The sequence below is a fragment of the Bactrocera dorsalis genome, chromosome 3 (assembly GCF_023373825.1).
Source record: "Bactrocera dorsalis isolate Fly_Bdor chromosome 3, ASM2337382v1, whole genome shotgun sequence".
In the NCBI taxonomy this organism is placed as follows: domain Eukaryota; kingdom Metazoa; phylum Arthropoda; class Insecta; order Diptera; family Tephritidae; genus Bactrocera; species Bactrocera dorsalis.
Genome location: NC_064305.1, coordinates 21100554 through 21116555, shown reverse-complemented (window position 1 = coordinate 21116555; position 16002 = coordinate 21100554). Strand labels below are relative to the sequence as shown.

Below are 16002 nucleotides of genomic sequence, written 5' to 3'. Positions count from 1 at the left end.
TTGTTTTTTGTCAGCCTTATTTTGTGCGCTTGACCCATTACTGACAGCTGCAGCGCCAAAATACCGTTAAACTGTGCTTGTATACATATTTGTATTTATTGTTTTTTTATGATAACTGTTTATTGGTGTGCGGTTTTATAGATATTTTTATTGTTGTCATGGAGAAGGGTATAGATCGATGAGCAGGGGGTTGGTGTATGGAATAGATCACATAACCTTATGCTTTATCTCAGAGAGAAGGATTTAAGTCACACTTAAACGGTTAATGGTGGAGGGGCACTCGACCCACCCATGGGGCACGAACGGATAAAAATGGCTGATGGAGTGTCGAAGAGCTCGATCTCAAGCGATCCTTTAATCTGTTGGAATATATCAGTATCTCCAACGCTGAAGGTCTTGAAGTCAGGAAAGCGGGTAAGATAGCTAATGACGCAGGAAACGTCGTAAAGAACCTCCAGCTGCTATTACACGGTCTTATAGCCCTATATACATATGTATTGCGTAGCAGCCGCTCTGTATAACTTAACCTGATGTTTCTTTCTGTTTAATGGCGTAGACACCGCCTTCGCGGTTATAGCCAAGTTTACAATTCGCAATTTGACGCCGATTCGAGATACGAAGTGTAGTCAGGTCCTTCTCCACCTGATCTCTCTTCCTCTTATTCTGCTTCCCTAGGCGGGTACTAGGATGAATACTCTCAGAGCTGGAGAGTTTTCATCCATACGGACGGCATTCCAGTAGCATAACCGCTGTCTCTTAATTCGCCGAACTTTGATAAGGTTGTCGTATAACTCGCACAGCTCATCATTCCATCGACTGCGATATTCGCCGTTGCCAATTCGTAAAGGACCATAAATCTTCCGCAAAACTTTGCTCTCGCAAACTCGTAATGTCGAATCATCAAATGTTGTCATCCATGCCTCTGCACCATATAGTAGAACGGAGATGACGAGTGACTTAACGAGTTTGGTTTACTTATCAATTGCTTACTCAGCAGCTGATGTTCACGGAAAGCAAATTTTTGCTCATTTGAGTCTTATTTATAGTTCTTAGGGAGCTCTTTTCGGACATTTGAAATTTTTTGGAAACGTAAATGCTGGTTAACGCAGTTCTCAAGCGATCAAGGAGCTACAGATAGTGATACAGTAAACCTTGGAACTTATCTAACATATTATGGTGCACCAACAAAACAAAAAGAAGTTTCAGAAAACAAATACATGCAACAAATCACTAAAATGATCGTTCATTTATTTGCAACACGTTGCTCTCATTAAAAGAAGAAGCAACATTAACAACGCCATCGCAAAAGCCGACATTATCTGAGACACAATAAACATAAACTAACAAAATTACTTAATATTCCATGAGAAATATCGCTGACAAAGCCGAGTAACAAACACGTGAAGTGAATTAGAGAAAAGTATCATTTTTGGCATAACGACTTGACAAAATGTTGCACCACAAGTGCCATTGATTTATAGCAATTGTATGTGTTCTCTGCCGCAAATGAGTGAAGGACAAGGAAGCTATGCTAACACAAAAAAAAAAAAACAAAAATGACAGAAAGCAGTAACAGAGTGATAGAAGCAAGAAATGTAAGTGACAAACAGCCATTCAAGTCGATAAGCTAGAGCAAAGTGCGTTTTGGGGGTTGCAAAAGGAACGCAGAGAATGTGAGACCTTGCCTGCTACACCGCTTATGCGCTGCGTCAAGTAAAGCTAGAACAACTAGAGTTCTATAGTCACTCAATCAGTCATACAAATGTCGCTAATGTGGCTCATTATCGTCAACCGGCAGTGATGGAGGGTGAGAGCCGAGTTGCAGACCCACATAACGAGTAAATGCCTTATTAATATAAAAAATGGAGTGAAAAGAATTGCAAAGACACCAAGTAAAAAGTAAAAAAAAATATTTTTGCAACGCAAATGGAGGGGTGAGGCTATCAGATGTCGTTTATTATACTTTTTTCCTGGGGAAAGAGGTTTTGATATCTAAAACGAGTCATTATCCATGATTGATAGACGTCAACAGATGAAACTCAATGTAGCTAGTGAAGAGAAGGAGGAATATGAAGAAAGCAAATATAACTGAAATTACAAGAAATAGGAAGATTAAGGAAAGAAATGGAAAAAGCAGAGGAGAAAAGAGCAGAAGACTAAGGAAATATATTTTATATAAATATCGTTGTATAAACATACACATACAAACGTATAAACTTATATTGAAAATATTATTTTAAGTAAAAAAATAGGCTGAATAAAGAGCAAGTTCACAAAAACTCCCTGCTCATTTCTGCAATTCTTTTATATAAAAAAATATAATAAAATTTTAACTAAATTTAATTTAAACTTAAGTATATTTTGTAGCCACCCTTATATTTCTGGCCAACCAAATCTAATTGTCTGCACAAAAAACTCAATAAAAGTAAAAAAAAAAACATCAATGAATATAAAAGCTCACTAAATGCTTTAATGTGGTTTGACAAACAACAAAGACAAGAGAATAATGGTAGAACTTCGAAGAAATATTGGAGAATGCCTCATAGCACAAAAGGTGCGGCGATGTGAGCGATAAGCCACCAGTAAGAATAACATGTCGAAGACATAAATCAATTTGTATAAGCATTTTGCTGTGTCTTATTAGATTTGGTATTGAATTATTCAAAAAAAAAAGATGGAGAAGATTTCACTGTTTAAGAGTGAAAGTATGCTGATAAGTGCGATATTATTTATGATGTTTATAGGGGGTTCGAAACACAAGCAGCTTGTGTTATCTCTCGTATCCACTGGGTGCGACCAAGAGTCCTCACTGTCATTAACGTAGAAATTAAGCCAGAAGACCTTACATTTAACCAAATGGAGAGAAATCGTATTTCACCCGTAAGAAAAAAGTCTCATAACTTTATTTATCCCTTTATGGAGAGGTGGATTTTATAAGCAATATCTTAAGGGTGATCTATTTCGAGGTTCCCTACTTTTTTAAAGAAAAATCGCAGAAACCTGAAGTTATTGTTCGAAAGACTATTTTTTGGCAATTATTTTTGAAGCTTATCTATTTCAAATATTGTCCGCGGCTACATAACAGATGGTTCATCCGTTGAGTCCAATGTTCGATGATGCATTTGAGCATTTTGACTGGTGATGGTAACACACATGATGTTTTGCCCTAAGGTCTGAATCAAAGGGAGATTGTTCGCATAGACTTTAGACTTTACTTTTTCTTTCAAGAAAAAGTCGAAGTCCAAAACGTGAAATTATCTGTTTACCAAAGTGTTTTCTTAATAAATCCATTGGTTGAAGTTATGTGTGGGAAGTGGCGCCCTCTCATCAAATAGTCGATTATCATGGCGCCCACAAACTACACTGAACCTTTGTTTTTCTGAATGAAATGGCAGTTTTTGAATCTCTTCAGGTGGACCTTCGTGCCAAATGCGGCAATTTTGCTTCTTTACATACCCATTGAGTCAGAAATGGGACTCATCGCTGAACAAAATTTTGCTCGAAAATGTCGGATCTTCTTTGAACTTTTCAAGAGCCCATAGTGCAAAGCGATGTCGCTTAGGAAGGTCGAGCGGTTTCAGTTCTGGCACAAGCTGTATTTTGTACGCTTACAATTTGAGATCTCGACGTACTTCAGTCTCGTTCAATACGTCAGCCCGGCTATTATGTTGTCTTCACTGACGTGATCATTTTGGTCGAATATTATCTTATACTGAATGACGGGTCTCAAGATGGGTGATTGTTGTTGCGAATAGGGTGCTCAGTTATGATTATGTTGACTTCAAGTTGAATTAAACGATTTGTAAAAGTTGTTTAGGCATAAATCTTTTCATTAAGAACTACCAAACTTAACAAAAATATTATGACAGCTTGAGCGGACTCACGCGTGATCTATCAAAAAAAGCCTATTGAAGGAAGTTTCGAAGAAAATGTGAGAACTGTTGAAGGAAGCTATGTTGAACATCGAAAAAAAAGTATCCGATATTAGTAGAACACCAAGAAAGATAGTGGACAAGACAGCGCCAAGTAGTTTCCGTTATTTTTAAATAATGCCTCCACTTATTCTATAGCTCATGACGTCACCATGACGCTAACTTGTTTATATCATTCTTGTAGAAGACTAATTATTTATCACGGAGGAGAAAATTAAGTTCAGTCTGGAGGTATTCAAGGGTAATTTGAGCTGGGTGTTTTCCTAATTATTCGCAGGTTTACTGGAATTCGCTTGAGAAGGGGAAGTCTCAAAATGGATGTTCTTCATAGCTGCAGAGTCCGAGATTTAAAAACGTATACAAAATCGTGACTGAAATGATAGTGGATTTGTTCACAGGTTATTTAATATAATTCTGACGAGAGTCCGATCTAGGTAACTGGAAACTTTAGCACCATTCCACGACTAAAATAACGGGCAGCTGAACACTCACGTCGGTTTTTGATAGAAACTGTGAAAAGAACTCAGGTTTAGTCAGCTGGCAGAGTGGTTGATTTCATACGACCTAATGAATAATGGAAGATGGTCTGAATAACAGCTAACTGGACTTTATAAACACAGGAATTCATAAGGTTTAAGATTTCATTGATAAATTGTTTCCTAAGTGAGAAAATAGAGACTGATTTGAATATATAAAAAATATATTGAAATGCAGCTGGGAAAAATAATTGTGACTGGTCTTTATAAATCCAAATATACTCGTATTTTCTGGATCTCGACAGTCAGATTTCCTCAGAAGTTGGATAAATGAGTATCATAGTCATACTCAAGAAACGATATTGCTTGAAAGAAAGATGAATGATAAACAATTTGTTAACAAAAGTCTTATTGTTTAATAATCCTTTCGGAAAAGTAAATGGTTCGATGAGAATGAAATCCGCTGAACGCCACACGTAGAGACTTAAACGAAAAAGAACAATTTCAAATCTTCCATGAGTACCTGAAATTTTGATTTACGGCAAAAGATCAAAGCCAATCAATGCAAATTTTTTTGAAAACTATAACAAGTGAACTTGAATAAGCCACTCAAATCCTTGAGCAAATCGAAGTAGCAACAAATAAGAACAGTGATTGAGCGGCTATAAGAAGTCAAGCGATAAGCGCCGCGCTTCAAAGCACAGAGCCACTCAAAAGTTTATGTGTTAATATTAATATTGTTGTTGCTGTTGTTGTTTTAACATGCCACGTGCTATTTTTATCGAATTTGAAATTCAAAATTAAAACAATTTCATCCACAGCACGTCAATGTCTGGAAGATAGCCAACTGACAGGGAGCAGCTGGGGAGCCGGCGCTTGCCCGCAGTCAAGGAGGAATTTCGGAAACTTTTCAAAGCAATAAGCAGAAAAACAAATTGTTGATGAGCGAGCAAGTAGAAGTTAAGTTAAATCAACAATTGTGCTTTTCACAGCGATTAGTGGGCAGGCGGAGAGCGTTTGTATTAGTGTGTGTGTGTGTGTGAGGGTGGGTGTGTGTTATGTTTGTGGGCAATTGCTCTCTGTGGTGCGAAGTAAAAAGTTTAAGAAAGCAAATAAAAGAAAAAATTCAACAAAAATAATAATAAAACAACAGCAACGGACCGTTAACAGTACTCTGATCTAATCTGATAAATTGGGATTTGATTTTAATTTGAAATTTTTGACAAACTACAAGCGTTTGTCTAACAAATAGCTCTCTGATAGCTACATGAATGGAAAACAACTTGATAGAACATACATAGGTATTAAAAATTGAAAACACACATACATATGTATGCGTTCGCTTCGATTTGATTGCTTGTCGATTTCTACTGAGTGGATGATTGGGCAGAAGAAAAAGTTATTGCCGCCGAAAATTTTGAAAGTTGGAAAAGTTTTTGCTCTGCAAATCAAGCATAGCAATCGGCGTGGATGGCCTGTATAATCTTAAGGCTGTTATGCACAATGCTCATCTTCAATATCGCAATTTTAGCCATGGATAATTGCGTTTTGGATTAGGTCACTGAGCTGGAACCGCAGCGGGTGGGCAGGGGATTTTTAGAATTTCTGCTATTCTCCAGCGAACAAAATGCTGCTGAGAATTTAATTTTGTTGCGGAATTTAATTGATTATAATTTCTGTGCTCGCCTTTTCGCTGAACGGTATTTAATGGTAATGAAATGCATGCTGAGTATGCCGCTGGGAATGTTAATTTTGGCATTAAACTGTACTTTTGGCCGCAGCAATATATTGCCTAGTGAAATTCGGAATAAATTTAAGTGATGGCGGGTGAAAAATAAGGAAAATTATAAGCATTAGTAATCATTACATAATATTTACCAAGAAATTTTAGAAATAATTTTATTTATTTCACATTTATGAAAAACGAACTTTTGTAAAATCCCTTTGGCGTTATTCTTTTGGTTTCGTATCGTTTTTTTCCCCCTCTATTCCGATGATTGTTGACTTGGTTGCATGCCAAACTCATAAATCGATCTCTCGTCGGCGGTTATACTGCTCTCCATGAATAAAGAAACTCTTGCTTGCTTCTTCAACACTTGCCTGACGATTTTCAAACACCTTCACTTTTTTAATATTTCAGTTTTCAGAAGTCTTTCAGTTGAAGTCGAAGGTCGTCAAGCACGAGGCATGTCTTGAACGAACTCTCGACTTTGAAGGCTTTGTACCGATGTAGGCTTGTGTTTTTGATAAAACTGAATCACCGTAAGTTCTTTCCAACAGTCTCAACTATTCCCCACACGAAATTTGGTTTAAAATATAAAATTTGAGACAAATTCTCTCATCGATATTTTTATCCATTGTAAAAATCGGAACGTACCACTGAGTTGCACCGACTTAAGCAGCTGCTGTAAATAAACTGATTGACAGATGGCGCTAACATTTGGCATTGTAATTAAGAATAGTTAACCAACTTAGCAAAGTAATTTTTTTGAAATATTCTTTACTCGGGGAACTTAATTACATTTTCCGAGTACTTTTTTTGTCTTTTTTGGAGCTGATAATCTCCAGTTTTGGGTTGCTAAAATCGAAAGTGATATTTGAAATTTTTTAATGTGTATGATATGTTCTGTTGTTGTCAAGGCATGTGGGGTGAAATCTTTGCCATTTACAAAACTGGCAAAAATAATTGTACGTGGTGGAAAGCTTTTTGAACTCAAATTCCTAATCAGGACACCTCAAATACCCCACAGACCTCTCAGCAAATCAGTTGCAAATTTTTCCTTCAGATTTGTTGAGTAGTGATATTAACACCCGTATTCTATGAACTTGACAAATTTAACAACTTGCTGATTTGTCAACATTGATAATTTGGCAAGATAATTTGTCAAGATTGTCAGTTTATCAGGATTCACGTTTTTTGTTTTCTAAACAACAGGCCCTCTTCTTGATCAATTGTCAGGTTTACAAACAAAAACTTGAAATATCTTGATAAATTTCTCAATATTTGTGAATTTATTTTAAAATAAAATATTTTAAATTTTTACTCCGAACAAAAAGTCTAATGCAAAAGTTATTTTGAGATAAGATTTCTTCATGATAATTGAAGGCTAGTTGCAAACAGCTAAAAATTGCAGCCAAAATTTTGAAAAGTTTTTTATATAATTAAATAATTTTTTTTAATAGTTTACTTCAGTAACAACAATTTTTAAATCTCATAAAATATTTATTTAGATAAAGTGTTGAATTCGAATTAAATAAAACAAAAAAAATCTCTGTAGTACATATTTAAACAGTGTTGTTTTTTAATATTATATATACGACAAGAAAAAAAAGAAAGCTAAAGACAATAAAATTTGTAGACATTTTGAGTACCGTTGTCAAAGGCTTAAAATTTTAATGTACGAAACAGATAATAATAACGAAAAATCATTGAGCTCAAATGAATTTGAAATATTTATTATCGAGGTGGCAACTCTGCATCCCTTTTTTAACTAATTATTTTCATAAAAAAGCTTTTATAACATGATTGTTAACGTAATACTATATGTAAAAATTTTTTTTAGTTGAAATAAATTTTAAATGGGTGGCAACTCTGAAATCTTTTTTTTCTTAAAATTTAAAAGGTAAATCAGTTAGTCGATTTGGTCAGTTGCTTGAAATTTTTGCAGAGTAAACATCAGCGATACAAAAATGGCAACCGTGAGCAAACATTTTTTGGAAGAGTTTATTGAATTATTTAAAAATGAACCGACCTTATGGCAATGCAAAAGTGAAAATTATAAGAATAAATGCCAAAAAGATAAGTCGTGGAAAAATTCAGCTTCATTGAATTTAATAGTTTTACATGTGAGTGGTTATATCCATTCTTTCTTCATTATTTTTTTTGCGAAGCACACAATGGAAATAAAGTTTGTCAAATCGGTTTGTCGTGAGTGCTCAACCGTCTTCAAACAGATTTGTCAAACAAATTTGTCGTGAGTGGGCCGCTTTACTACAATTACTCTAAAAAACTAGTTTTTTACGGTTTGTGTTAAACAATATTTTTGAGAAATGTTGCCACCTGTTTAAACAAGTTCATTTATATTAAAAACAAAACGAAATAATGTAATATGGGTGTCAAAAGGAAGTTTGAAAAGTTTTACCCAAAAAATTATTATTGCAAAGTTTTGTCGGCTGTAATTATTTTTCAAAGTTAGATTCGTGTTAATGCTTTAATACTGAAGGTCGTTTAAGAAGTACACAAGAAATAATTCATAATCTATTTATAAAAAAGTCGTGTTAGTTATAACATTTATAACTCAAGAACGGCTGAACCGATTTAGCTGAAAATTGGTGGGGAGATAGCAAGAACCAAGGTATAAGGATATTTCTATCTCTTTATGTTCAGTAGGTAGGTGGGAGTGCAGCCCTGTTGTCTTTCGGGCTCAAGTAGCACTGGCTGTGCCATTTTGATGCATTATTCGTAGACCTTTTATATTTGTTCGATATGCTTTTTGGAGACATCCATTCAGGGTTTCATGCTTGATGGATTCTAAGTGTTCTGAGTCGGATCTGTGATAGGGCTGGGCATTCACAGAGAAAATGGAAAATTGTTTCCTTGTAAAACTATAAATATTATAGTTTTTTAACTATTCATGTTTGAATAAGAAGTAATGCTTTTTGACTATTATATATAAATCTTTGCTACCATACGGAAGAAAAACAAGTATCAGTAAAGTAATAATTTCATATTGGAAACCACCTTAAACAGCTCAGATTAAATATCAATTCTGCGCAAAATTTGTAGCAAATATTTCCTCAAAAATTTGAACAAAAATAAATTCATCTCTTACTACCACAGCCTTATCGGCCCACGGAGCATGTAGCAACAACAAACGGAAGCGACCTCAAAAATTCTCCCACTTCAAGTATTGTCGTTTACATTTCGTTTTTATGCTCATATTTTGGCAACACATTTCTCGCTTTCGATTTGCCATTTGCCGCTATTAGCGCAAGCATTGATTTGACGGCGCCATAAAAAGTGTTGTCGATGGCAATAAGCGCAATATGTTGCCTACAAGATGGCTCGCAAAACGAAGTTGTAAAATTGCACGCAAAAAAAATTAAATAGCTAAAAAAAGTGCCTACACCAGCGATTTAGCTGTTGGCAGCCGTAAAGTATGCTACATTTTTGGTTCATTGTCAACAATTTTGCCACGTGAGGCAGTTTGTGTGCTTTAAACTGCTGCTGTCATCAAACCTACGTGTAAGTGCTCACTGCTTCACCCACCCCACCGTCCTTGCGCTCGCAAACACCCAAACACCCACACACCCATATTTTCAAGCCGTTTACGTAATTTCAACGTTATCTAAGCGCTCGTCTTGGTGGGGTTGATTTTTTTATGCATCAATATATAATTTTCATGCATTGTTGTTGTTGTTGCCGAACTACTTAAGCGCAATTTTTGTCAATTTCTTGCCATTTCGCTATTTGGCGAATTTTGCATAGGCAATTTCACGCATTTGCGCTAATTTGTTTATAACTGTGCGATTTTTTTAAGGGTGTGTGTATATGTGTGTAAAGTACGCTGCATAGTGGAGGACTTATGCATGCATAATATATATACATATACATATAAGGATATACACGTATGCATACTTTTCCGTTCGAAGGGTGTGCGCTGAGTCGGCTTAGAAGGGAATATTTGTTAAAAGCCATTTTCGAATATGAATATTTGAAAACATTTTGTTATAGTAAAAATCGAATATTTATAATGTCGTTAAGGCGTAGAAGGAGGAGCGGGAGCGTTTAATGTGTAGGGACAAGTTAAGTGAGAGCAGCACTTTCTTATACATATGTCTACGAGCTTTTGCCAACATTACAGCATTTTTCCACATGTACATGCTTGTGTGTGCATATTAGCATACATATGTATGTGTGTATCAATGTAGGTAAGAAAATGTGCGTAAATATTTACTTTACTACCCTTATTTGTATTTACTGTCATGCCCTTTAGAATAAATAAAATTTCGTTATAAAAATATACTCATACATACACACACTCAGCAGCGCTGCCTAATATGCCCTTCAATGCCGCTCACACACACACACGCGCAACAACATTTTTTCATTCTTAAAAATACATTTCTTCTTCTACTTACATCGCACACTCAAATAATAGCCAATCGATGAGTATTGAAAGTTCAAATGTCGTGACGTGCATTTATACCAGCCGGAGTGTTCGTGACGTATCGATGTGAAGTTCAGGAAACCATCGCCAGTTTGTGGAACCTGAAAATATGTAGAGTGTAGAGAAAAAAAAATTAGTTTCATTTGCATGTTCGTTGGTCAAATAAAATGGAAGGAGAAAGCACTCGGTAGAAGAAATGTAAATTTTTATATAAAATACTAAATACGTGTTTACTTATGGTAGAATGTATGTACAAACATATGTACATATGTACAACTTATATATACATACATACATACAAGTATAAACTAATGGTATTTCAAAATTAATAATATACTATACATTCATACATATGTATGTATGTATGTACGCAATAAGTTTTTTAATAAAATATTTCCATAATATGCAAAAAACGTACTCTCGTATATTTAATTCTTGCAAAGATGAGTTTAAAAATGTTTACTACCTTTTCTACTACTATTTTAGAAAGTACTTTTTCAGCTTATCTTTTCACATTAAGTTACAAAAATATAAAAAAATTATTGCACGAAAAAGTAGTAGCAGTAAACTACTTTTTCTACTACCATTTTTATAAGATTTTTGTTTAAATAATTGAGTTTTATTTGCAGGTTGACCAAATAAAATCAAATTAAAAAACATTCAGCAGAATAAATGCGAATTTTCTACGTTAATTCCCACATGTTGCTAAATACATATTGTACGTACAGATTACATGAAGTAGTAAATACCAAAATTTAAAAATTAATAAACATGTAGGTAAATTACTTTTATATGTACTTTTCACTTTTATACTATTCACGCTACTACTTAGTTCATATAAGAACAACATTTTCTACTACTTTTTTTACTACTATTTTTATAAATGCTTTATTTAACTTTTCTTTTGACACTAACTTAACTGCATAAGAAAACAAACTTCAACAAAAATCTCACAAAAAAGAACTACTTTTCCTACTACTTCACTGCAGTTCTCAAAAAAATTCTACTACTTTTTCTACTACTATTCACAAAAGCTTTCTTCAATTTTTCTCTTCTACAAATACTCTTTTTTACTCGAATTCTAAAAAAAACTTCAAAAAAAATTCTACTACTTTTTCTACTACAAAAGCTTTCTTTAGTTTTTTCTCTTTTACCAGCTAAAATATTGTGTATAAATAACGGAATCAATTGTTTTTATGTTTATGTGTATGTATACTCCTTTTTACTGCAATTATATATGATTGTATGTAAATGCGATTCACCGTTATTTTATTATAAACAGACATTGACACTACTATTTAGCCTACTACTTTCAAAAGGAGTGCATTTTATTAGTTTTATGTCTATAGTTTATACTTCAATTTAAAAATATTTATTTATTACTTTTTTCAAGTTCCGTCAAAAATATATATTTTTTTATTTTTATTCCATTTTTATATATACTTTTTCCGAAAAAAAATAAGATGTACACAAACAAAATATTTACTATGCTATTACTTTCCACTAAGATAATACAATTTTCCATATCTACTACTATTTTCAAAATAATTATCATATTACAATTCTTTAAATCTGATATTAAATTTATTAATTTTATTTACCGAGTTAAAATGTAATTTAATTTATTATCTACTACTTTTTTGCTATGTACTACTTTTTTCATCTAGGTTGCTGTTATAATATGGTCATTAATAAAAATAACCTTTTTTGCCCCTAAGTTCAAAATATTTTTAATCTACTACTATTTTCGAAAGTAGCTTATCTACTACTTTTCCAAATATTCTGTACTTTTTTCTTTTATCAGACAACTAACAATATAATTCAAAAATAATATGCAACTATTTAGGAATATATTTTCTCTCCTACTGAGCTCCCACCGCTTCTGCTACTATTCTACTACACTTTTTATTCATAACAGCATTACCACTGATTAATGCTATTCTCATATCATGCCCCAACGCACGCACTCGCCACTTAAATTATATTTTAAGTTGACTTAAAACTACAAAATTATTTGAAAAACCCTCCAAACTCCTACACAAATACACTTAAAAACTAAAACAACAGTTTCAACTAGCAAAAACTAAAATATAAATACAAGCTAAGATAACAGACAGCCCACAAACAAACAAACCCACATTACTACAAATATATACAATGACAAAAGTGGAAAAGCAAATTTGTCGCTGAAATCAGGAATTGTCTATATGCGGCTGTCGGCTGAATTTTGGGTTTGCTCTTGGGACTTTTTTTGTTATTTTGTTCAAAAAAATCCATGTTATTTAACTTTACCGCAAAGTACTAAAACTAGCAGAGCCGCTGCGAAGGAAGTGGGGCTTAGTAGGCACACATGTAATCACATATAAATATACATATGTAAGAGTGGGTAGTTGTAGACATATGCGTGTAAGTGTGTGTGGGAGGAAATTTGCATATTTCGTATAAACACTTGTAGTATTTGCTTGTACGGTTGGTGGAACTTATCTATATGTGTGTATATGTGTGCGTACATTCGATGGCGAATGCCCGAAAAGATGAAGGGATAAATTGTGTATCTTAGGGTTGCCAACGTTGTAGTCGAAAGTGGTAGTTACTATTTGTCTTTCGGCATGGGAAGTAGTTGAAGCTGGTTATTTGGGTACATAAACGTATATACTAAAGATGTATGTAGCTACACGCATGGATGTTGTTATGGCAGATGGTGGTAGGAACAAGTGTCAAAATTTTGGGTAGACTTAGTATATCTTTGTATATACATACATACATATACATATATAGATATATGGTGTCACGGCTGAATATATAGGTAACCACTTATTGACAGTCATTTCTACTTTTGTTTCGAAATTTTTACTGCGAAATTTTTGACACATGGGTGTAATCGAATCTGTTAGAAATGTTTTCTTGAATATTACTTAATACATATCGTCACCCAAAATAACGTATCATTAAAATATTAAAACAAATATAAAGGATGATCCATTTAGAGGTTTCTTTTTTAAAAGAAATACCACAGAAACTTCAAGTTTAGTGGGGACTATTAATATTCGAAAGAACATTTTTTGGCACTTATTTTTTGCAGATTATCTTTCAAATGTTACCCGCGGCTACTTCACAGATTGGACTCATCCGTTGAGTCCATTTTTCTATAACTCCTTCATGAACAAAAACAACAAGACACTTAACACGATTCACATGTGATCTGTCAGAAAAAGGCTATTGAATAGAGTAGCTCTTCTTGGATCACTCCTTATACATAAATTATTGTGCATACTTGCATTTCTCTTAAAGAAACGGCACATTTAATGGCACCGTCGATATCGGACAACTGTAGAATGTAGCTGCCATATATACTGAACGCTTATAATCACGTACGACAGTCGGGTCTACGTAACCGGAGGACTTTCAAAACGGTATAATTCTTCCGCTACAACAACAACGACTGCAGGACTTGTATGGAAAACTTTTTGATTTTACGAGATATATTTACCCAATTTGGCACCTGTTACTGTCCAAGACAGCGGCACAAGCTCCAAGCAAATTGTTCAAATCGGACATAACATTTAGCTATCATACAAGCTGAATGATCAAAATTAAGCAATTTTATAGACACTTTTTATATGTGAATGGTATTATAGCTTCAGTGTAGTCAAGGTTAATGTATTTACTTATTGCTTTACTAATTTTCGGCTTCTCTTACCGAAAATAATGTTAACCTTGGTTACACCAGCTAGTAAAAAAATTATTTCAACACTCGTAGTTAGCGCCAATGTAATAAAGAAACTATTTTAATTCTTCAAACATAAATACGAAGTCTACTTACCGGCGTGTCACCATCGTCCTTCTGCCAACGCGGCGTGCTCGGCGGATTTGAGTCAACATCGCATTTCAGCGAAACTTCGATGCCTTCGCGCAGCGGATAGCCGAAACCGGGCGTGCGTGAAATGGCGAATGAAGGTGTATCTGTGGAAAGGCAAAAGAAAAGTGGTAAATTTATACTAACCGATGTAGGTATGTATGTATGTAACAAGGGCTGAGACAATAGCATTAAGATGTAAAATTCAAATGACTACACGAGTAGTCGTGAACGCGACAGCAAATAGTAGTTAAGATATTAAGGTAGAAGTGAAAGCAAAACTTTACACGAAAAGCGTTGCATACAGTTAGGCGTTGGAAATACGAATGTCAGCGGCTGTGGTGTTGTTGTTTGCTGCCTTTTCTGGTAGGTGTTGCCGTTAGTTGGCGCACACACGATGCGACTTTGCACCGTTTTGTCGCTTTTTAATTAAAAACTTTATTATTATTATTATTGTCACACACACATACACGCACACACTTATATATTTACATTGCTGCCGAAAAACTTTTATAATTAAAGTAAATGTAAATGCGGCGCGTGTTTAGCGCACAAGTACAAAAACAAATACAGCACAAATGCGCTGGCAAATACAAATACAAATGGAAAATCAAATAACAACAAAATGACAACAACAACAGTTGAAATCAGCGCAGCAAAAGTTGTCTCCTCAACTATTCGCTCGCAGTTGTATTGTAAATTTTGGACAAAATGCCGTCTCTTCGCGTTAGTGTGAGTGCGTGCATATATGCATGTGTGTGTGTATGCTACGTAGCCGGATATCCGCCTACCAAAAAGTTGTATCATAGTTGTTTTTGTGGCACTTATGTAATCGCCTGACGAGGCGTTTACCCTGTGTGGCGGTGCGGACATTTCGGCACGAATGACAGAGCAAAGGCGCAGTCAAGTGGAAGGGTATAGAAATTAAACGAAATTGGTGTGATTACGAAGTTATACATTCTTGTATTTTATGGATGATTATGAAATGAGTTTGCTTCGGAATTACAACGAAACGGCATCTACTCGTTGATCAGTTGATGACAATGGCGTCAAGTTGTGACTTGGAGTAGAGAGGAAACTGCGAAACTAAAATTGCGCTGCACGATAGTTTGAAGCGAAAGTTGAAGGCTCAGACTAACTACTCAAAAGATTTACGGTCTTGCTATTGAAGCTCGATACTGCCTTTTTGCATTTGTGAGTAACCTTTCTTTACCAATTGAAGGCACTTAAATGTCAGCTAATCTGTCTGACTTTAGCCTAAACACTTCACGCTGAAGATAGTGATGCCGACTGATGATTAACCCAACCCTCAGAAGAAATAAAATCTGATTTTGATCCCCGCTTACTTCAAAATATCGAATACACAGGGTTTCATAAAATAACAATATCCAAATGACTTGTCTGCCACCCGAAAGGTCCGAAAATGTCGCAATCTGCGGCTGCTAAATATATGAGAAAGTCGAAGGCATTTGTACAGAAGTGGATACAGCGATATATAGTGGCTAAAAATGTCGATGATTTATCAGAACGTGGTTCGACTGGAAAAGTGAACAAAAAAATGAAAAAGA

The 16002-nt window shown here is 34.6% G+C and overlaps 1 protein-coding gene across 4 annotated transcripts in view; it reads right to left on the bottom strand.

Annotated features, from left to right (window-relative positions):
* Positions 1 to 16002, bottom strand: part of LOC115066545 (uncharacterized) — a 262539-nt gene that overhangs the window by 65330 nt on the left and 181207 nt on the right. For all 4 annotated transcript variants that reach the window (XM_049452176.1, XM_049452175.1, XM_049452177.1 and 1 more), the window contains 2 exons: positions 14402 to 14541; positions 10550 to 10679 (listed from right to left, as the gene is read on the bottom strand). In XM_049452176.1, the coding sequence (XP_049308133.1) occupies positions 10550 to 10679; positions 14402 to 14541 (270 nt within the window). The remainder of the gene's footprint in view (positions 1 to 10549; positions 10680 to 14401; positions 14542 to 16002) is intronic.